General features: G+C 40.3%; 1 protein-coding gene and 1 pseudogene across 15 annotated transcripts; both read left to right on the top strand.

Moving 5' to 3' along the window:
* LOC131238273 (cysteine-rich receptor-like protein kinase 44) overlaps positions 1 to 21,247 on the top strand; it is a 43,586-nt pseudogene extending 22,339 nt beyond the window's left edge.
* On the top strand, positions 3,349 to 8,167 carry LOC131238347 (magnesium transporter MRS2-I-like). 15 transcript variants are annotated; one of them, XR_009167833.1, is made up of 8 exons: positions 3,386 to 4,443; positions 4,544 to 4,609; positions 5,153 to 5,236; positions 5,382 to 5,442; positions 5,606 to 5,739; positions 6,986 to 7,067; positions 7,835 to 7,994; positions 8,082 to 8,167. XR_009167833.1 is itself a non-coding variant. In XM_058236196.1 (3 exons), the coding sequence occupies exons 1-3, from the start codon at positions 4,330 to 4,332 to the stop codon at positions 5,273 to 5,275; spliced, it is 267 nt and encodes an 88-aa protein (XP_058092179.1). In that variant the 5' UTR covers positions 3,349 to 4,329; the 3' UTR covers positions 5,276 to 5,330. The 15 variants fall into 15 exon arrangements, 1 of the variants encoding a protein (XP_058092179.1); XR_009167816.1 differs by adding an exon at positions 4,952 to 5,019 and having other exon boundaries at positions 3,387 to 4,443; positions 5,189 to 5,442; XR_009167827.1 differs by having other exon boundaries at positions 3,388 to 4,443; positions 5,189 to 5,236; positions 5,346 to 5,442.
* Positions 21,248 to 22,725: the final 1,478 nt, after the last annotated feature.

The raw sequence follows: 22,725 nt of genomic DNA, 5'->3' as shown, positions 1-22,725 counted from the left end.
GATGACATCGAAGATTTTACGCAGATTTTCTGCAGAAACGCAGATTTTGCAATTTTTGTTTTCTATTCCGATTCTACTTATTTATAAACTTATATAAAGGGGTGTATGCGGGATTTAAAGGTATTCTAAGGTTTTCTAAAAGAGTTCCAAGGGTTCTTAAAAGAATTTTAGGGTTTCTAAAGGGTGTAGCAAGGGTGAGATTCGAGGTTGTTTGAATTGGGTAAGTCCTCTCTCTTTGTAATTTCTATTTTCATAGTGGAGATCTGTCGCTTTGTGCCATGGTTTTTTCCTGCAAAGGTTTTCTACATTAAATCTGTGTTCTCTTGTGTGTGCTTGGTGTCATTGGATTGCTATCCTAGATTTAGATCTGTGTGATTCCGTAGCACAAATCCCCAACATAGGAATGCTTTCAGTTTTTAATGGTTTGTTGTGACTTAAATTACAATGGATCTGCGATGGCTTTGAGTATTTTTTTTTTCTTTATTTTGATTGTGAAATTAGAAAGCCCTGTTGTTCACCATTGCCCCCTGGACATGGTTGGATGATGGAATCCTTCCTAACATTCATACATCTTCTGATTGGTTGTGGATTGGTTTAGTTTTGTTGTTTACTTTGTCTCATGGGCATGGTTTTGTGATGGAATCGATTCTAATTCTCATACCTTTCGTCTCTTTGAAAACTAGATCAAAGGAAGTTCAGATTGTGCTATAGTGATATATCTTCCAATTGGATGAAGATGTGACTTGAAATCCAATTGAGTTCATGAATCAAGCATAGATCTCCTTGATCTCTACAAGTGGATCCTCTGAATCCCTAGTTTCATACCTCTGAATTCTACATATTTTAGTTTACTATTTCACCATTATTCCCTCATATTCACTAAATTAAGATTTCATCTTATTCTAGTTCTAGTTCTGGTTCTGGTTATTTTCAGACCGCGTACAGGTTTCAGTCCCTGTGGATTCGACCTCGGTCTTACCGAGTTTATTACTACATCACAACCCTATACTTGGGGAGTGAACATGTATATGTATATGTATATATGTATGCATATGTATATGTGTGTGTATATTTGTTTTTCCCTTCATCTAGGTTTTTATGTCCTAATTATGAGGTAAGACATCAAATAAACATTATAGTCAGCACCAGGAGGTTTTTAATCATGAACACCTAAGATTGAGATCTGCCTATGTTTGCTGATTTTGGGATCAAGCCCTAAAATGATATGAAAAAAATTGATGAATAACATGGATAAAACACATGCAACATAGTGAGGCCCACAAAGCACCAATTAGTAGTGATATAATTATTGGCTAACGTCGCTAGTCAAACTTGAGTAGATCCATCGAGGTGTGTGGGATCCCAAATTATGGAGCCCATTGTGATGTATTTTTCTCACATCCACATCGTTCATCCGTGTTGAAAGGAAGATTTGAATCTCATGTGAATCATAGTATAGGAAACAATAGTAATCGACCATTAAAAACTTCTTGTGGGCGCAAAAGTTTTTGGATCAAGATAATATTTGTTTGGTATCTTCATCCAAGTTTTTGTTACCTTATCAACGAAAGCAGATTGCGTGCTGAGTAAACTCCTATGGTGTGCTTCAATTTTACCATATAATTTTAAGTCTTGATCCCAAAAATGAAGAATATCCAAATATCAAATGAACCACACCATAGGAAACAATGTGAATTGAACTTCTACTGTTGAAAAATTCTTGGGGGCCATGGAAGTTTTGGATCAAGCTTTATTTGATTTTTTCCTTCATCCATGTTTGTATGATCTTATGAACATGTTGGATGACAAATAAACATCACTGTGGGCCTAGCAAGGTTTCAATGGTGGAAATCATTATTCCCACTATTTCCCGTGGTATGATCCACTTGAGCTCTGGATTTGCTTTAATTTTGGTCTCAACCCCTTAAATAAGCTAAAAAAATGAATGGACGGCATGGATAAATCATATACATTCACCGTGGGCCCAATTGAGTTTACTCGGTACAAATAAGGATCCAATTTCCTTGTTAATAGGTTGGATCGGAAATCGGACTGCGTACTGAGTTAGGTACACTCTTACCATACTGTGTAAACTCACGTAGGCGTGGTCTATCCATGCCATCCATCCGTTTTTCCTTAGAATGTAAGGGATTAAGCCTAAAATTGAAGCATGTACAAAAATGAAGTGGATTATACCTCAGGACAGTTAGGATTGATTTCCACCTCTGAAACCGCTTCCGTCGGTTGGAAAATAAATATTTTAGTGGATCCGTGATGTTTTTAATAGTAGGAATTTAGTTAAGATTGTTTTCAATACGGATGGACGGTGTGGATGTAAGGAAAGTACATCACTGTGGGCCCCACAATTGGGCATCCGAAACCGCCTTGCCAAACAGCCCCGTTCCGCACTCACGCAAAGGAACAAAAATGAAGGAGAGGAAAAAATAAAAAAGAAAATCAGTAAGGGCTAGGGCTTCCCTTGCCAGAGCAGAGAGAGGGAAGGAGACGCTGTGAGAGAGAGAGAGAGAGAGAGGGAAGGAGATGCTGAGAGAGGGAGAAGGAGACGTTGGGTCAGAGCACGTAGGTGCACTCTCAATGCAGCTGCGTTTCCACCACCCTCGCCCAAATTTGAAATGGATAGCCGTTGCCTGTAGCAAAGTAACCTGTGACTTGAAAAACACCTAATTCGTCTGTTACATTTCTTGCAATCTTACCTGATAGAAAGTTATAGGTTGAGACTTTGTTACCTGTAACATTTCTCCCCCAAACACAAACTGTAAGAAAGCTACCTGTAACTTTCTTACATTTTACACAAATTACAGGCATCCAAACGGCTTCTCCTTTTTTCTTTTTTCTTTTTTTTACTAAGAAACTAAATCATGCACATAATATGGGTCTTTCAAAAACTTGAAGAAGTCCTGCAAATCCATTCGCATGTTTTCCTCCACAGACTCGACTCAAGACCATTTGTGCAGACCAGGCTGTAGAATATCTATGCGAAATATGCAGAGATTGGGTGTGCATGTGGGGTGTTTGATGAAATTCCTAATAGGAATTTGACCGTGTGGAGTGCAATGATTTGTGCGACTCAATCATTTCAAAATCTGAGAACTTTGAATTAAAAACTCCATGGGAAGTGTTGATAATAATCAAATAGTCTACAAGAAGCCAACCAATCAGTGGCTTGCAAAAGCAACAGTTTGCTCAAAACAGAGATGATCTGTGTAGCTCATCATGATGCCCTAGCTTAATGGTCCTGTGGGTCTATCTTCCATGTGTGGTAGGATTCCTTGATTGATTGATTCAAAGACAATTGATTCTCAGGTTCATGTCGCCCATGATGCCCTGGCTTAACGGTTGTTGTTTTCTCGCATCAATGAAGAGCTTGATCAAATAAAGAAAGTAAAAAATGGATGAAGATGGTCGGGTCATGCAGGTGGACCGTTCACCCATTTGAAGGTGGGCCTCTCAATCACAGCCCTTCCAATCCACATGAATAGAGATATACCGTGATTGATGCTCCTGTGCTTGGTGCACAGATATGTGCTATGATTTGGCTGGCTGATTGTAGCTGTACACGATTGGCTCAAATTCTTTAATACTGAGCAGTGCTCGAGTCCGATTCCCAGATTTTCAGACAGGGTCCACATGTACTTTCCAGCCATATCTCTAAACGCCCAACTAATCCATGGTCCCACGTATGACAGATTGGGTCGCACACTATATTAACTACTACATTTAAAATGCCGGATGAGCTTTCTCTCCATAGGGGTGTGTGGTCCACAAATTCCCAATCAAATTGACCTGGATGGTTGGACTATTAAAACTTTGAATTAAAAACAATACTGAGTGTCATAGCCCTATCATCTTCTTTCTACTTTTCTGTTTGCTATTTTACCTTTTTATTATGGAATTTTACTAAATTAAAATATCTTTCTAGCTATGCAAATATATTGACAACACAGAAGATTGCATTAATATTCAAGTAATTGTTTGTACATGAAGAATTCTCTCTTTTACAATACACGTGGTTTTATTTGGATGGAAATAGATTGTTACTGCTGTTTTTTTTTTCCTTAAAAAAATAATTAAATAAAGCCATGTTAGTCATGGTTTTTTTCCCCTCTGCCGCAGCTCGACAATCATCGAAATCAACTGATTCAGGTGAGATTCTACAAGGACATTGGTAATGAACTCCCCATGCATTAGATTCTTTTCTTCAGTGTGATATCCAAGTTCTTGCATTTTACTGCTGACAGTAGTTGTTTAAATTGCAATGCACAATTTGGGGATATATTTATCTTTTCTTCTATTCCATTGCAGTTAGAGATGTTCATTAGCTCAGGAACTGTTTGCCTCCCTATTTATTCATTGGTTGCTGGGATCTTTGGTGTGAATCTCCCATATACATGGAATCTAAACCATGGATATCTATTTAAATGGGTACATTTTCTCTTCCTTTTTTTTTTCCCCTTTCAAATAGACAATCTGTGCTTGACCAAGCACATGTTGTTTTCATATACACTAACATTCCTCCCTTCAGGAATTGACTCTGCTTCCCAACTGCTACATTGAGGATAAGATGTGGCTGCTGAAATTCTACATCAAGGTTAGAGAAAACCCAGTTAGCCCAGGGTTGTCAGTGGGCTCGTCACAGCGTCCAGCCAGTTCAAAATCTGGGCTTAAACTAACCCAGACCAGCCCGTTGACAGACCTAGCCAGTTCAAAATTTGGGCATAAACCAACCCAGTTCAGGTGATCTGCCATTAAAGCAGTTAACTATCAGGTGGTCAATATGTACAAAAAAATGGACTCTTGATTGCGAGTAGTTTTCTTTTTTTTTGAAAAGATTGACATTGGCATACCCTTGGGCAGCCTAATTGTTTTGGTTTGATGATCTAATAATGGTTTCACCTGATAAACTGGATTGGATCTCCTGTGCATGTGCCAGGTTGGCATGTCTATTTGTGTAGAGATGACTATGGAGGGGATTGCAAACCTCTAAGGCCTTGTGCCTGGGTATAGTAATTTGCCACATTTAGCTGTAGGTTTCTTGCAATTTGTTTTCAGTAACTAGCAATATCCAGGCCATGCCTGGACAATCTCCTTTTGATTTTTACTTGGATGCTTATTAAAAAAATGATGTGTGTAGAGTTGTTGGTTGACATGAGCTGGTTTTTGGCTGCAGGTAATTGATTATGGAGTTCATAAGCTTTGGAAATACAATAATGTTGGGGTATTTCATCTATTACCTACCTTGTCAATTCCATGTTGAATTGCCTCATTGAGCTGCTTGTGAAAACTATGTGGTCCTCTTCTTAGTAGACCTTTTTTTTTTTCAAAAGGAGGGGTCTCGCCCCTGTATTTGACAATATGAACAGGGGATGTACAATCCACACACATTCAGGTGGGCACCACAAAAATGCCGGGCTTCACAATCAGGTAATTCATGCTGCAATGGAATTCTTCACAGCAATTATTGGGATCTCCTTGAACTTTGTTTGATATGCTCTTCCTACAAACTAGGACTTTCTTTTTTATTGCTGGTATCTCCTTCCAACTTTGTTTGATGTGTAACTTGGAATTTTCTTTTTTATATTGGTAGGTGTTCCTGCAACTTCGTTTAAAGCAAGCTGTTTCATATTTCTGGTGTGACCCTATTTAAATCAAGGGCAGGCATCCCCTCTCACATTGTTCCCTTGTTGTGGCCCACTTGACTGTTGGATCAGGCAGATTTAGGTAATGTGTGGTGATGCATATGATAGATAGGGTTGATTGCCTTTATACATCAAGTGGGTGCCACATACCAGTACCACTCTAGCATAGCTGGCATGAGACCATGATGATGATGATGGCCAATTGTTTTTTTCTTTTTTTTTTTGCTTCCATTTTCTATAGTATTACATTACAGTCAAATTGGAGGTGGCACTACAGTCTATTATCTGGGCAGCTCCTTGGGTGGGCCACTCTTGAAAAATGGTGCAGACTGGATGGTCTTACCAATATGAATGCTGGGCTTTTCATGTTTCCCCTGGTGTGGTCAACTGAGATTTTGAATGGTGGGCCTTCAATCAACATGTTCAATGGAAAATAAATATTACAGTGGATCCTAAGAAGTTTTTAATGGTGGGCCTTCAATCAACATTATTTTCTTGTGGAGTAGTCCACCTGAGATTTGGATTTGCCTTATTTTTGACCTCATGATCTAAAATGAGCTGGAAAATGGATGGATGGTGCGAATAAAACACATATATCATGGTGGAGCCCACGGACCTTTGACACTAGCTAGATAAATGGCTGATGTTGGGGTCACTAGCTAAACCGCATCTATATAAGCAACACCACGGGTATGGTTTCAATTATGGACATTTCCATTCCCACTATTTCTAAGTGCAGACCACTTAAAAGTTTGGATCTTCTCCATCATCCTGAATTTTGGATTCCCTTTCATGACCTAAAATGATAAAAAGAATAACTTGGGACAAGACCTTTTTATTTGAAGGTAACACTGACCTTTTTAACTGAAGGTAACACTTTCAGGAATTGAACCCGGAAGACATTTCCTATGCCTACAAAAACTTTTGATCAAGATGATACTTGGTTTTTCTTTCATCCTAATTATACTCTAGGAATAGATTAACGGCCTGTTTGGAAAGCTATTTTTCATAAGTTGCCAAAGAGAGGCATTGGAGAGATGAAAGAGAGTAGAAACAGATAAGTAGGTTGTTTGCCAAACATACTTACCTTCTTAATAAGTAGAAACTAAGATAAGCTACTTGTGGAATAAGTGGCTTATCTTGAACAACTTATGATCCAAACCATTGTTGAAGGCCGCTAAGGGACATCAAAATCTCAGTTGAGCATCATATAGTGCCTTCTACAACTAGTGCATTACGTTTGAAGGCCGTTTGAAGGCTCAACTCAATATGAATATTCCTCTTTTATCTTTGTTGGCCTTGTTAATACCTTTTGGTTTTACTTCCAGAAATGATGGTGCCGGTATTGGGTTTGCCGGCCGCATAGCTATACAGTCACTCTGTGCTCCACAATGCTGTTTCTCTGACTTGGTTAGTTTCAACCTTGTGACTACATCCCATTAGTCTCTCGGTTTTATGATTCTTGCTGAAAAGGTAATGGTCTATGCTGGACTGCTTCCTTTAAGAACTCTTTAATCTTTAAATTAAATTCATATTGAATAGATCCTTTAGAGCACAAACCGTCTTCCAAGTCCAGCATTGGTTTTCTACGATCTTTTTTTTAGGGGTTTTACTGCAGAATTCTGATTTTACGAAACAATGCCTCAGCTTTTTTATAAGTACGAGAACATGCTTTTTGTTGTGAGAAATGACTGAAATGCCCAGTCAATTATTTCTCCAGAGTATAGTCAAGCATTTTGTGGCTGGCATGGTGTGTTCGTGAAATCCAGCCCGTCCAAAAGGTGCATCCCACCATGATGTCCACATGAACTAATAATCAGGCCGATCTAATAATCAAGTGGGCCACAATTGAATTTGGAGGGTTTTGGGTTGTGTAGACTTTTTATGGTATGGCCCACCTGATTGCTGGATTGGCCTGATTTTTGGTTTGCATGATCAAAATGGTGGGAGGCACCTGTTGGATGGGTTGGATATCATATACACATGGACACATGCGCCCCAATACGGACCCCACAATGCCTTGACTCCACTACCTTTTTAAGAATAATAATAGATGACAGCATTTTAGTCATTTTACTCACCAAAAAGCAATCTACTGTACTTTAAAAAGGTCGGGGCGCTCTTTGGTATAATCATAATTCCATGATCAGTTAACTTCTGTCCGCATTTCGTTGTAGGACAGGGATTTGCTTTCCTTTATCAGATCTCTCAAGGGTATGATACAATCTACCAATGCAGTTGCGATGATTACTTTCCCTCCATCTGTTCTGTCACCTTCCTTCTCTAAGAGATGGCAGCATTTGGCGGATACTCTGCTCTCTGTCAGGGCGATCCCAGGTTATTATTCTACATATCCGTTCATCTACAGCCCAACTGTATCTGTGATAATTTGTGGATCTGTTTGGGGAAACCTTTTTGAATCAGATGAGGACAAAGAGATGGCGAAACTCCTCACAGGTTATCAGGACATGGTTGGCCTTCTGCATGTCCATAAAGTGGCTCAGATTAATTAATACTCAGGTATTCCTAAAAGCTTAAAGTGCCTTCTTCTAATGTCTGCTTTCATCTTAGAAAATGATATTTATGCAGCTTGTGTCCTCTAAGTTCCATGTAACTCCATCCTTACAGTGGTAGCCATCCAATTAACGGCCTTTAAAAGGAAGTATGAGAGCAATGACCCGCATTTAACCTGAAAACTCACAACTGGTGGTGCTAGTTTTGTTTGACCACTGTCATTTGGCCTATAACCAATCCACATCAACAATGCCGACCCTGCATGTTTTCCATGCGTACCACAGGGAGGATTGAATTGAACTTCGGTGACAAATGAGCTCCATTATAGCATTTTATAGAATGTTAGTTTACTTCTCCAGTTCTTTGCTACTTTTATGATGTGGGCATGATAGAATTTCTTGACTCAATTCTTTGCTCTCTCTCTCTCTCTCTCTCTCTCTCTCTCTCTCCCCGTTTATTCACCTTTTTTTGGTCGTGTGGGCATGCTTGAATTTTTGGACTTCGGATCATTTTCATGTTGTTTTACCATTATATTGATACAGTTATAATTGGATTATATGATTCCAGTCCAATCTCTGCTCATTTTCTTTTTGCCATTTTATGTATGTCTGATTGAACTTTATGATTCCAATGCAGTTGTCTGTTCTCTTTCCATTTGTATTGTGGATATTATTTTTGGGGTGGGAAGGTTGAAAAGCATAATCTGAATATTCATTTCATGTCTGCCCCAAACCTGCAGTTTGTATAGAATGGAATTTTTTTTCACTTATCTTGAGGAACGTCTGAAAATTTGTAGTTGTTGGATTTGTTGTTAGATGGTTAGATGTTGATGAAAGGATTTAATTTTATGACAGGATGATTATGTGGGGCCTGATGACGATGAATAAGAGGAGAAGATGAAGAAAGAAAATATATTGTTTTTCTTTTTAAAAACGTAATTTAGAGTCTTTTTAGATTGGTTTAAACTCCTGTTTCTCTCAATTTTTATTTATATATCTATTTTTAAAATTCAGATATGATGTATTATAATTTTTGTCAGGGAATGCACACCATTATATTAAACTTTTTTAACGAAAGCAAGTAGCTACGGCTATTAACCGTAGCTGTTTCTTAGGTTAGCCTATTGCTACGGTTCCCGTTCCATATTAAGCTACAAATATAATCTGCAGCTGTACGAGCTTTTGGTACAGATACTAGCTATGGTATCAATTGCTGGGGTTATACTACGGCTAATAACCGTAGCTATTTAACTAGCTACGGCTTTATCCGCACTCTTTTCCAGTTCTAATAGTGGCTTCCATATATATATATATGTTGAACATATGATGGACAGTCCACATGCCAACATATCGATGAGATTAGCTAATTAACAACTATCAAGAGTCTTCAAATCAATGGGGAGGATCATATGATGACTGTAACCATTGGGTCATGCCTCATCAGGGCCCAACAAATGAAGGGATAGGATCTTGTGCAAGTGAGCTGAGTTAACTTAGTACCACACACTAGCTATATAGCTGCTGTAACCTGTAGGTACGACGTACTGAGTAAACTCTATTGGGGCCCACCATGAATGCATGTGGTTTATTCACTCCGGATCGGGTCGGGTCGGATCGAATCAGATTTATTTGGATCGGATCGGTCTAGATTGACAACGATCCAAACTCGATCCGAAAAACATTTCGATTTGAATGACCCAACTCAATCCGACCGATCCAGGCCGTTGGTTTGGGTTGGATCCACCAGATTGGGTCAGATATGCCCAACTCCACTCACCGTTTAATGTAGCGTGGCACACTTAAGCTTTGAACCTGAGTGTGCAAAACTTGTGGATGTAATCTCGTGACCCCCTGGCCTCTGCAATAAGTGTTACATAGAATGAGTAACAAGCTAACAAAGTTTACGAGCAAGCTAACAAAAAAAAAAAAAGTGTTTGATAGAATGAGTCGGTTGGAGACGCACACGGATTGCGTCCTATCCCCGCCCGTCTCTAGCCCGAACGGGCAGTTCCGTGGGTGGGCGAACCGTGATGTATCTGTATATCCAAGCTGTTTATCCCTTTTCTTAGTTTATTTTAAAACATGAACAAAAAATATAAGCAGATCCAATGCTCAAGTTGACCACACCAAATAATAAGCTTGGTTGCATGAAATGCAAGAATCATATGCGGTGTGGTCCACTTAAGCTTGCTTTGCTTCATTTTTATTGCAACTTAAAATAATCTAAGAAAAGGGATGGACGGCTTGGATATAAAGATACATCACGGTGGTCCCGCCCACAGAACTGCCCCTTCGGGGCTAGAGAGGGGCGGGGGTAGGACGCAATCCGCATCCGTTGGGGACAGACTTGGCTTTAGCATGTACGATATTTTTTCTTTTCGTTTTCAACGAAGACGAAGACTGCGAAATAGCGGTTCAATCGCATTCACTGACAAATTTCAGTCCTGGGACCCTTGGCCATTATTGTCAACAGCAATATTTTGAAAAATATCTCTGTACACCCTGGCAACGTGTATACGTGGCACTGGCTTAGCCGTATGATAGACAGAAGTGACACGGCTTAGGCGGATTTACTCAAGTTCCTGCGCTAGGTGGGCACCATGATGTTTGTGATAAATCTACCTTGTCCGTTCCATTTTCCCGATCATTTTATGGTATGATATCAAAATTAAGGTATATCCCAATCCCAAGTGGACTACGTCACAGGAAACAATGTTGAATGAGCATCGACCATTAAAAACATTTCAGGGGCCATGAAAGTTTTTGGTCAAGCAGTTTTTAGTTTTTTCCCTTCATCCTAGCCTATATGACCTAATCAACAGTTTGGATGTCAAATAAATAGTACAATGGGCCTTAGTACGACTTTAATGGTAGATATCCAATCACTATTATTTTCCTGTGGTGTGGTCCACCTGAGATTTATATCCCTCTCAATTTTTAGATCAAGCCTAAAATGATCTTTAAGGGGGCGAGTTGCACACGTGGCTTCCATGGTTCGGTAATCCATGAGCTTGGACTTTTCGACCCACCTTGGATGGACCATACCCATCAGACTTTCCAGGCATAGAAACCGTATCACTCTAATTTGGCGGCCTGCAAATGGACGGTTAGTCAAAGAAGTGCAGTAATGATCCGAATTTAGTTGGCTAAGATCTTCCCAAATGCTTCTAATCTGGGAATTGTCTAGAAATGGTGCATGTACATAAGCTACATGATCAGCGGTCTAGTTCACTAACTCAAGCATGGTTAGACGACTCCATGTGATATACGACTCGGTGCGTCGACCAGGTTTCAGTTGCGAACGAGTGAGTCATACGAGGTTCACGTGTTGGTCACGTGCTCCCCCTCCGTGGAGTTAAATTAGCTTGTAGGGCAGGTCACGTACACTTTGATGTCTAGTATAAGACCAGAAAAGGCAGAAGGTGGAAGTCATTGAGATTCTCCAGACCTTAAAACAAACATACCTCGTGAATCAAAATGAGTTACTCAATGTACCATATATGATTTTGGGGTAGGACAAACTACTTTAGCCAACCAACCTGTCCATGCTGGGTCACCCATGATGAATTTATGATATTTCATAATGGTCAAATTTCCTTCTTATTTCCATTTTTACTATTTTTAGTAAGATTTGGTTTGATTATAACTCTTCATTTGTTAGGCTTTAGAAGTTGTGTACAAAATGAGACGTACTTAGAATAATTAGGTGAATTATATATATATATATATATATATATATATATCCACAAGATTTACAGAGAAGATGAAACAGGCTGCCAACTAGAAGGGACCTAGAAACGCCCTTCCAGGGGACAACCAGCAACAAAAGAAACCCTCAAAATGAAAACAAAAGCAAGGCAACGTATGACTGACTAGGGGCCTGGCCCCGAAAGCAAAAGGGCCTAACGACTACGATTTGCACCAAGTTAGATAGAGCCCAGGCCAACTTTATCGAGCAAGACCAAACCCCTAATATGAGTAGGGAGATCTGCGGGGCTGGAGAATGTGGAGTGGCAAATTTGAACTCCCCACTTTCGCCAGACCATCAGCCATGGCATTGGCTTCCCTGAAGATGTGAGAGAAGGAAATTTGACCTTGACCTCTGAAGCTTTGAATACGAGACAACCAATGGCACCAGCTTGCATTCCCATGACACTTACCATTCAGGAGATCCACAATTAACTTTGAATCCGACTCCACTGGGGCTAGAGAACGTGGAGTGGCACTGATTTGAACTCCCCAGTTTCACCAGACCATCAATTGTGGCATTGGCTTCCCTGAAGATGTGAGAGAAGGAAATTTGACCTTGACCTCTGAAGCTTTGAATACGAGACAGCCAATGGCACCAGCTTGCATTCCCGTGACACTTACCATTCAGGAGATCCACAATTAACTTTGAATCCGACTCCACTTGGACCTTCGAGATACCCCTATGCAAACACATCTCTAAACCATCTCAGATTGCTCTGAGCTCAGCAACGTTATTGGATCTGAGGCCATATCCAATGACAAAGGCGAAAAGGAAAGCCCCTTTTTTCTTTCTACAAACACCTCCTCCTCCCGACGGGCCCGGATTACCCCTACTTGAACCATGCACATTCAACTTGCAACAATCCCCGATTGGGTACTGCTACTTCACTATTGAAGGAATCGGCTTCTGAGGGGAGGGGCCGACAATTCCCAACTCCCTCAAAATGGAGTTCGAAGCTAACGACAATTCCCTTAAAATAGGAAACTTACTATTGTTGGGGTGAACCAGAAAAGTTTGGGTGCAGCTAGATCTAAGTGTTGGCTAGGTAAGCGTCTTGTAATAAGAGAAGTAGTTATGAACCCAGTAGACCATCCCCATGGGGGTGGTGAAGGGAGGGCCCCGATTGGTAAAAAAAACTCACAACGCCTTGGGGTTATCCTGTGCTTGGAAGAAGAAGTAGGAAAAGGAATACATATAGTACTAGCTAGTTTAATTCTTTGTCGCCGTAAATAGGAATATGGAAAATCCAATAGGTTTCTTCATCTTTACAAAAGTAAAAAAAAAAGAGGAGAACTTAGCTAAGGAATGATGGGCGAACGACGAGAATTGAACCTGCGCAAATAGTAAAGTAGGTTACGAATTTTAGAGAGTTTTAGATTTAATTTAACTCTGAAACTTATTCCAGGGCTTAGTATCCCTATAAGTCTCTCCAATGAGTGTGAGAAACTCTGTGCATTCAGAGTAGTTATCCTTGAGGAAGATGGTGCTCGATCTCATCACGTTTATCCCTATGTCAGAACTTGAGCCCAACCCCTTTTCATATTATCAAACCGGATCAAATTTTCAGAATATTCTGTATAAGATTTGGGTTTAATTAGCCAGAGGTTGTGTCGTAGATTGAAGACTACCTGGAAATGTGATCTGGTGTTGAGTTTTTCGGGCCAATCCGGACGTATTTTCAATGTCGACTCGTGGTGCTGAGATAGATCGGGCTTGACTAAGACTGAGTTCGACTCGGATGAGTCACATACAACTTGGGCGAGTCAACCAAAACTCGAACTATAAAGTAAGTTGGTTTTTCAAAACTCCCACCAATCAAATCCAGCCCAAACCAAGTTGAAATCAATACCAGGCTTGGCCAGTCAGGTAAAAAGGTTTTTCCAATTCGTCACTCAATTATCCTGAAAAGCCCTTACGCCCTTTCCCTTCGGTATCGTTAAACATCAGATGCACGAACTATGATGATTCCAATCCTCTTCTCAAAACCTTTTCAATTTCTCTTCCTTCAATTCCTACTACTCTTCAAGTCACATGTTCCTGCTACTATTGCTGACCCTCTCCACGAGATGTGTTTGGAAGATGGTAATTACACAAGTAATAGCACTTACGGAAATAATCTCAGTATCCTCCTCTCTTCTCTAACCTCTAACGCTACATCCACCGGCTTCTCCAATGCAATAGTCGGCCAAAATCCAAACCAAGTCTATGGTCTCGCCCTCTGCAGAGGCGACGCTACGCCGGACGTATGCCGTAGTTGCCTCAATACCGCAGGCCAAGAAATCGTTACAAGATGTTCCGACAAGAGTGCAGTTATATGGTATGATAACTGCACCTTGCGCTACTCGAACAGAAGTTTCTTTGATCAGTGGGGATCTTATGTGCCCATTTTCTTGCCGAGTAATCAAAGTGTTTCAGACCCAACTCGGTTTAATCCATTGCTAGCAAACTTGATGACACGTCTTGTTCAGGAAGCAGTTTCTGATCCGTCAGGTCACATGTATGCGACTGGAGAAGAGAACTTTACGAGCCTTGAAAACTTATATGGGCTTATGCAGTGCACCCAAGATCTATTGGTAAGCAATTGTATTATGTGCCTGCAACAGCTTGTATCTCAAATTCAGATATGCTGTGATGGAAAACGAGGTGCTAGACTTCTTGGGACGAGTTGTAATTTGAGGTTTGAGGTATACAAGTTCTATAAGGACTTGGTTGTACGACAGAGTCCTCCTCAAAATCCTCTTCCTCCTTCATCCACTGATAAAACTGCTACTGGTAAGCATATGATATCTTCATCTTAGTCCTGATTAAAGATTTTGCATTCTAACGCATGTAATACATCCCATTTAAATCACTATTTGAAGACTCAGGAAAATCGCCTGAGTAGATTCAGATTCGGTTGGAACCAATTTGGTTTCACACCATTACTTTAATGATTCAACACCCTCGTACACATGAATTCAGGCCAATTTATCCCTGACTCAAAAAAAAATAAAAAAAAATAATAATAATAAAATAAAATAAAAAATCATCCCTGACTCGGTCGGACCCAATCTTGTTTGACACCGTGACCCACCTAGATGATTCACTCCCTTTTGGAACTAATCTGGTTTGACACCACGAGTCACCTAGATGATTCAATCCCATCTTGGATGAGTCATGCAATTCACCCCTGATTCAGCTGGACATAATCTCATCCAACACCACGAGTTACCTATAATTTACCCTCAACCTCATCTCTACTACAGAACCGGATGTGAGAGTTTCTTCTCATCCAACTCCCTTGAGGGTTTCTGAGGACAAAGAAATAACCTCTGCTTTTTATTTTATTTTATTTTATTTTTTTTCAGATTTGGCAAGCATCTACAATAACTAGCGAATTATACTTCTATGTTGGTCCATTGGTTTTTGCACCGTTAATGATGTTTGCTTGATTCCATTAAGCTGCTCCAAGATTGGCTTGGTTCCAATATGTAGAATCTACGTCGAGTGGGGTTATTGGGACTTGGGTCTCTTTCTTAGACGGGACATCAAGAACAAGTATCTTTACCATGTCTAAGTCGATTTCCCCGGTGACTTGCCCGAGTTCTAACTCGACTCATGACCAAAAGAGTCTGTCCTCAGTTGCCAAGTCTTTTTAACCATCCTATGAATACTAGTTACGGTAGTGCAAACATGGAGATTTTTGGCACGAGGTCTGTAGTCTGACATGATTGTAATAAGGTGGCTCCTCTATGTGCCACCAAAGTGATCGAGGCATTCTCAACCAGGTCCCAACCTGGCATTGACCTGGCCCAAAAATCATGCTGGTCCACTCATCAGTTGGGAGGTGATGATCATAGAAACAAATAGACCTGGTTAAAAATTGTGACCCAGTTCTTCGGTTAAATGCCAACACTGGCCAATTATATCAGTAGAGTGTCCTGATTTTTGGACTAATATATGGATTGTGGGGTCCCTGCCAAAGTATGCGTAGATTAAATGCAGGATAGCTTGGTGCATTCAGTGGCATGTGGAAGGTTGGCAGCATGCGAGGGGTTGGAGAATGATACAAATTCCCCGTAACTGGTTTTAGGGATCCCCGGTTACTCCTGATATGATTTAATAAAGACATGCCACCAATGCATGTCAAAAATGGGACCTATAAATCAGTAGAAAATTCCATTGCATGAAACGTGTATTTCATACTAATCACTACAGCCCTGCCTCTGCACGCATAAGTGGCAAGCTTTAACCATGCAATGTCGGGAATAAGGGGATTCTTGTAACCTTTATTACAGGCAAATTGGCAATCTTCCTCGTGATACTTAGAAGCAATGTTTTAGAATCAGGACATATCATAAGCTATTATTTTACCGGTGGTTCAGTCCATCTTCTGGTCCAATTGGTTGTCCCTCTCGTGGCCCACTTTGGCTAAAAAATCTAAAATTATAATATAGAAGAAATTAACCGCTAATAAACTATTAACATAGTGGTTAGAGGGTTAGAGCCTCTGACTTTCAAGTAGAAATCATGATTTGATTTTGCTGATGTTAGTGCTTTTCTTTAACAAAGTAATTGCCCATGTTTCTGGGTTCTATATCGACCCATGTTGCAATCCACCCAAGTGGTGTGTAAGGGCCTAATTTTTTTTTATTCTATTTTTTTATTTTTATTTTTTTATTTTTTAAGTTTATATAAAGAAAACAGCCAGAGCTGTGTGTATATTTCAGTATAAGGGCCTAAACTTGACATGCTCCGTTAGTTGCAAGGCTTTTAGAATATTGTTAGATTCTTAACATCTAGCATTTGTTATCAAAGCCAATACCATGTCCCAATTTCAATTGCTGAAGAGGGCCGTCCATGAAAATGGCAACATGGGCTAAAGTGAGAGTCACCGTAAGATGAAAAGGGCTTACTTGAGCATAGGCCAGAAGGAGTGCTGCCACAAAATGGGGTACCACATACATCAGTTGTGGAGGGTAGTGTGGTATGTCGCTATCCCCAATAACTTAAGGGTGTATGTTGCTGCGTTCTATTGTTCCCCAGAGCTTTTGACCTATTGGTTAGGTTCTAAAAAAATCTAGCTGTTTTGAGAGGCCGGCTAGAGCCCAAATGGGTCCAACCTTCTAGTCTGGTTTGACAATAGCGAAAACTCCAATTTAGAGAAGGCTTTTCTGTTTTAAAATCTTTTTAACTTTTCAATATCCAAAGGTGGGAGCATACCACCTGAGTTTATTAAAAATAAAAATGGAAAGAGAACAACTCAAGATGGGGACACGAGGATTCTAATCCTTCTTTCAAGGGTATATGAGAGGCTCCAACCTTTTGGTTAATTAATTTTTCTTTGGGTCACCATGATAATTTAGTGACATCTACTCGGTCCATCAATTGCAACACCTCATTTAAGGCCCTAAAAGCAATATTCAAACCAATCCAAAGCATATGTGGGCCACATCGCAGTGAAAAGGGTAGATGGGACATCCAACATAAAAACCTTCCTTGGGCCACCATGTTGTTTGTATACCATCCAACCCATTCATCAAGTGAGCCTGACTAAGATGAAGAGACACCTAATCCAAAACTCACGTATATAGGGTGCTCAGCATGAATTTAGTGGTCTTAGCCATGATTTTATATTGTTCTTGTTTTGTGACCAACCTGAATTTTGGATCGCGAACCCAAGTTGCTGAAAACAACGGACTAAATGGATGTCACCTACATCATGGTGGGCCCCGCAATGTCCAAGTTGTATGCATGTGCTTCCGTCAACTGGAGTTGTGGAAGTTTCCGGTCCTGGAATCTAAGTATTCTAAAGTTCATTTACTTGCTTTGATTTCAATTTTGCTTGACATATACTTTCATTTTCAATGAAATTTTTTACTAGGTATGGAAAACATTTCTTGTTATGCAGGTAGTAAACAAATCTCATCCAGTATTGTGGTCGCCATTGTCGTTCCAATAGTTGTTGCTGTGATGCTACTCTCTGCCATCTGCGCTTGTTTGCGAAGGCGGAATCCGAAGAAGACATTGACAGGTATATAGCCTCTAGAACTGGAAATTGGTTGTGCCCAGCCAGAGCAGACTCGAAAAAATAATAATAATAATAATAATAATAAAATCAAATTTTGAGTAGGCTCATCCCATGAGAAGTTCAAGATTTGAGCCCAAATCATAGATTGCTGGCTCTCATGGGTTGCACTCGTCTTATCCAAGTACATAATACAACTCCACTCACCTCAATTTAATTAGAAATACTCATCTCAAATGAACATAGGAGATAAAAATGCCACACATTTATGTCATATTTCAATAAAATTTAAAGACAGGTGTTGCTTTTATTATTCTACTTGAAGGAAGAAAGAGATAAGCTTTATATTTAAGCAACTTTCTCTAGTAGGAGATAATATTCATGCCTTTGATTTGAGTTTCGATCTGTTATTTACTACTATTGTGTAGATGGGAATGAAAGCATAAATGTGGAGACAGTGCAATATGATCTGGGTACAATTAGAGCCGCCACAGACAACTTCTCTGAAGCTAATAAGCTTGGACAAGGTGGATTTGGTTCTGTTTACAAGGTAATAACTACTTGGAAAAACAAAAATTTAGTTCTAAATGGCCTAGACTCATGTCATATGTATGGTAATCTACATTCTAGACCATCAAAATTGTGGGTCGTGATGTGGATATATATCATAGTATAAAATTATTAGACAATCTTAACAATCCAATTTGGCCCAGCTGATTTATTTTAACCATTCGTTCTATTGCCACCAACTGGATGGTTAGGATCGCACAATCAGTATAAATTTCTGGCAATCATCCATGGTACAATGAAGTTTTGTCCATGGCACTTATGTTCAAGTCCTTAAATTCTTGCAGGGTTGTCTTTGGAGTGGACAAGAAATAGCTGTGAAGAGGCTCTCCATGAATTCTGGACAAGGTGTACAGGAGTTCAAGAATGAGGTCGCATTAGTGGCTAAGCTTCATCACAGGAATCTTGTTAGGGTCTTGGGTTGTTGTTTGGAGGGCAATGAAAAGCTACTCATCTATGAATACGTTCTCAACAGTAGCCTCGACAAATTTCTATTTGGTTTGGCTCCATTTTCATATGCATTTCTCCATGAAACTGGAATCAGTACAACACTTTCTATGTTAAGCTTAAAGAACTAAGTGCATTGAAGTACGTTTAAGTGTGTCTAATTTCATCTGTGCTTTTACATGTGCCAAATTGCTTCAATTAACATACACTTAAATGCACTTAGATGCGGTGCAGGCTAAGCTTTATGTACAAATTTGTATTGGGTCAAGTCTCTTTCTGGATCAATCTATTAAGATTTTCAAACCAACTGATGATTAGGCAATTGGTAGAAGGAAAATCGCAAGACAATGTGATTCATGGCACTGGTTTTAATGTGGTACATGTTTGTGAGATCTGAGTCATTTCCTAGTTAGGGCCTACCATGAAGATGCCCTGTCTTAGAAATTAGGTGTCTCAACATATAATGTGGGCAAGGAAGGTATGTAGAATATATAACGGCTGTTTTCTTGTTACAAATCCATTTTCATCATACACTTGTGCCCACTAGAAGAGTTGTTGAGCTTGATTTTTTTGGGGCAAGGTGTGTTCATGGTGGGCCGCACTTGATGAACGACCCATGCCTCCTTGACACGTGTATCAGACCATCAATTCAATCTTTCCTCATTAAATTGCCTAAGCATCTCTCTTTTGAATCGAATGATCAGTCTAGATAACACAATGTTTTCTATATATGAATGATCCCCTCATGTGTATTGTTGACCTGTTTGGATGCGTGTAGATCCACTTAAAAGGGCATCATTGGATTGGGAAATACGTTACAAAATCATCGGAGGGATTGCACGAGGTCTTCTCTACCTTCATCAAGACTCTCAACTTAGGATTATTCATCGGGATCTCAAAGCTAGCAACATTTTGTTAGATGCAGAGATGAATCCCAAAATTTCAGATTTTGGTCTGGCAAAGATTGTTGGAGTGGACCAAACTAAAGGCAATACAAAGAGAATAGCTGGGACTTTGTAAGTTTTTCAAGCTCACTTCATTTATGCAATTAAAATTTGAGTCCTCCTAAGTCACATTGAAATTGATCCATTGAAATCTGACCAAATTCAGAATGAAACTGACCGGTTGAAATCGAACCAATTCACAATGTTCTTGACTCAGCTTAGAATCAAGGTTGATTTCTATCTGTGATGATTTGCAGCGGATACATGTCACCAGAGTATGCCATGCATGGGCACTTCTCGGTGAAGTCTGATGTGTATAGCTTTGGTGTTCTACTTCTGGAGATTGTGAGTGGTAGGAGGAACACTTGTTACTCGGATTCAAGCCTTGAAAAAGACCTTCTAAGTTTTGTAAGTACAATGAACCCTTTGATTACCACTGGTATGAATGTGAATCATGGGTCCCAACCATCCAAGATGGTGGTGTCCGCAATCCATTTGGATGGGCCACTGCTTGGAGAAGTACATGGTTGAATACCGTGTTGATTGGAGGTCAGATGCATCTTGTAATACCAAGTCTGTCACGTCCCAAAAACGGACCCGGGCCCTGACCCGTTATTGAGGTCTCCACTTTTTGTGCGCCGCATGTCTTCATCTTAGACATCCCCACCTAATGATTAGCCCGGATATCACACACATGTACTACAATTCACCACTTCAATATCACCTCGTGCTAATCACTATAAGCTCCTTGTTTAACTCGAATTTGTGCAGGCATGGAGAAATTGGAAGGATGGAACGCCTCTAGAGCTATTGGATTCGAGCCTACGAGGACGCTATTCGAGAAGTGAGGTGACCAGATGCATCCACATTGCATTATTATGTGTTCAAGAGGATGTGTTTGATAGGCCCACCATGTCAACGGTTGTTCTCATGCTCAATAGCTCTTCTGTTACTCTCCCATTGCCTTCAAAACCTGCATTTATTGTGTCCAGTAGAATGAAACCGGACATTCCAGTGGCCCGGTACTACGATTCACAGGCAAGTGAATCTGTTAATGAGGTGTCAATTTCCGAATTAACCCCTCGTTAGTTCTGTTCATAAAAAAGGTCTTTAGAAAGAAAAATTATATGTTTATGAGAAAGAAAATTACCCTTGTACTACTTTGTATGCATATGAGTGGCTAGGTTGTTGTGTGTGTGCACACCATGTAAATGTGCCGATTGTGTCACATGTGCAATATATGCTGTCCATCCTTTCAGTCGGTCCCAAGAGGTAGATGCTCGATCTCTGCATGAAGGTGATTTGCTTTTCAGTTGATTTCCAATGCTTAATTCATATATCCAGGTGACCTGTAATTCATATGTGCCAATCGTGGACAATATTCGAATTAATCAGGTGGGCCACATCTTTTAGGGCCATGTTCGAAAGTCCAGATTACTGCATTTATATAAATAAATTGCGACGAAGTGGCTCAAACCAGGGTGGTAACTAGGTTGGTCAGTGGTTGGGCTGCAATTTATTCAACATTGATATGCTGAGTGTTCGGCTAGTGGGTCCTGATAGCTTTAGATGGGTCCGACCCAACTGAAAAACTCCTTACAGAGATTGACTTGTGTACCGTACGTGTACCTTGAATATGGACGAGTAATATTATATAGTCTCTAAAGGCACATGTGGCCCGCCTATTGAACATATGAATGGATAACATAGCAGGTGCATGGATAAAAAGGAAGAGAAAACTGTTTTCTTCTAAAAAATAACACTTCGTTCAACCAACAGAGAAGTCTTAAATAACCAAAAATTAAAACTGTTTTTATTGATGAAAAGTAGGGCTGTACAAAGCCGAGTCGAGTCGAGGTTGGTTGAGCCTGGCTTGACTAGTCCTTTCTCTCCTTGAGTTCGAGCACGAGCTCGGCCTTGAGCTTACCATTGGATATCGGCTTGTTTGCCAAACCTTTCGAGTCGAGCTCGAGGTGAGCTTACCTCGAGTTGAGTTGAGCCTGTTCCCAACCTAACCCAACCTACACCTAACTCAACCTAGCAACCTAACCCAACTCCCAAATCAAATATTCAATTTTATATATATATATATATATATATATGGGAAAAGGTACTATGCGCTCGACCTCATGATAAGGTAATGTGAGGTCGAGCTGTGTGGGCCCCACTGTGATGCGTGTCGACCATCAACACCGTGCATTTGATGGGTCCCCTCTAAATTATGGGATATCCCAAAAATCAGCCGTATACAGAACTCAGGTGGGCCATACCATCTAAAATCATGTGAAGACACCGTTAAAACATATAAAAGCACTTGGTGGGGCCCACCTGAGTTTTTAATGCTGCTGAAACTTGGTCTGAACCCTCATTCAGGTGGGACACACATAATGGATGGGCTGGATTTGCAAACCACATCTCGATGGGCCCAAAAAACTGATTATGAATGTTTTAATGGTGCACAGCCCCTCCCCACTTCTGTATGTGGTGTGGCCCACACAAGTCACGGATTGACTTGATTTTTGAGACCTAGGCCCACGATGGAATGGTGCATCTGACTGATGGGGTAGATGTTCGAAACGCATCACGGTGGGGCCCACATAACTCGACCTCATGGGACGGACTCGTGAGGTCGAGCGCATAGTACCTTTTCCCTATATATATATAAATATTAGATGGCACCATGGAGCTAGGTGCCTTATTGGTGTTGAGAGAGAGAGAGAGAGAGAGAGAGAGAGAGAGAGAGAGAGAGAGCTCGGGCAAGTGGCCGAGTACAGGCCATAAGGCTGAGACAAATGAAAAAGCAGAGTCAAGCTCATGCAAGTGGCCAAGTAGAGAGAGA

Source organism: Magnolia sinica, chromosome 1 (genome assembly GCF_029962835.1).
Source record: "Magnolia sinica isolate HGM2019 chromosome 1, MsV1, whole genome shotgun sequence".
Classification (NCBI taxonomy): Eukaryota; Viridiplantae; Streptophyta; class Magnoliopsida; order Magnoliales; family Magnoliaceae; genus Magnolia; species Magnolia sinica.
The sequence above is the reverse complement of the archived record's forward strand: the minus strand, read 5'-3'. Positions and strand labels throughout refer to the sequence as shown.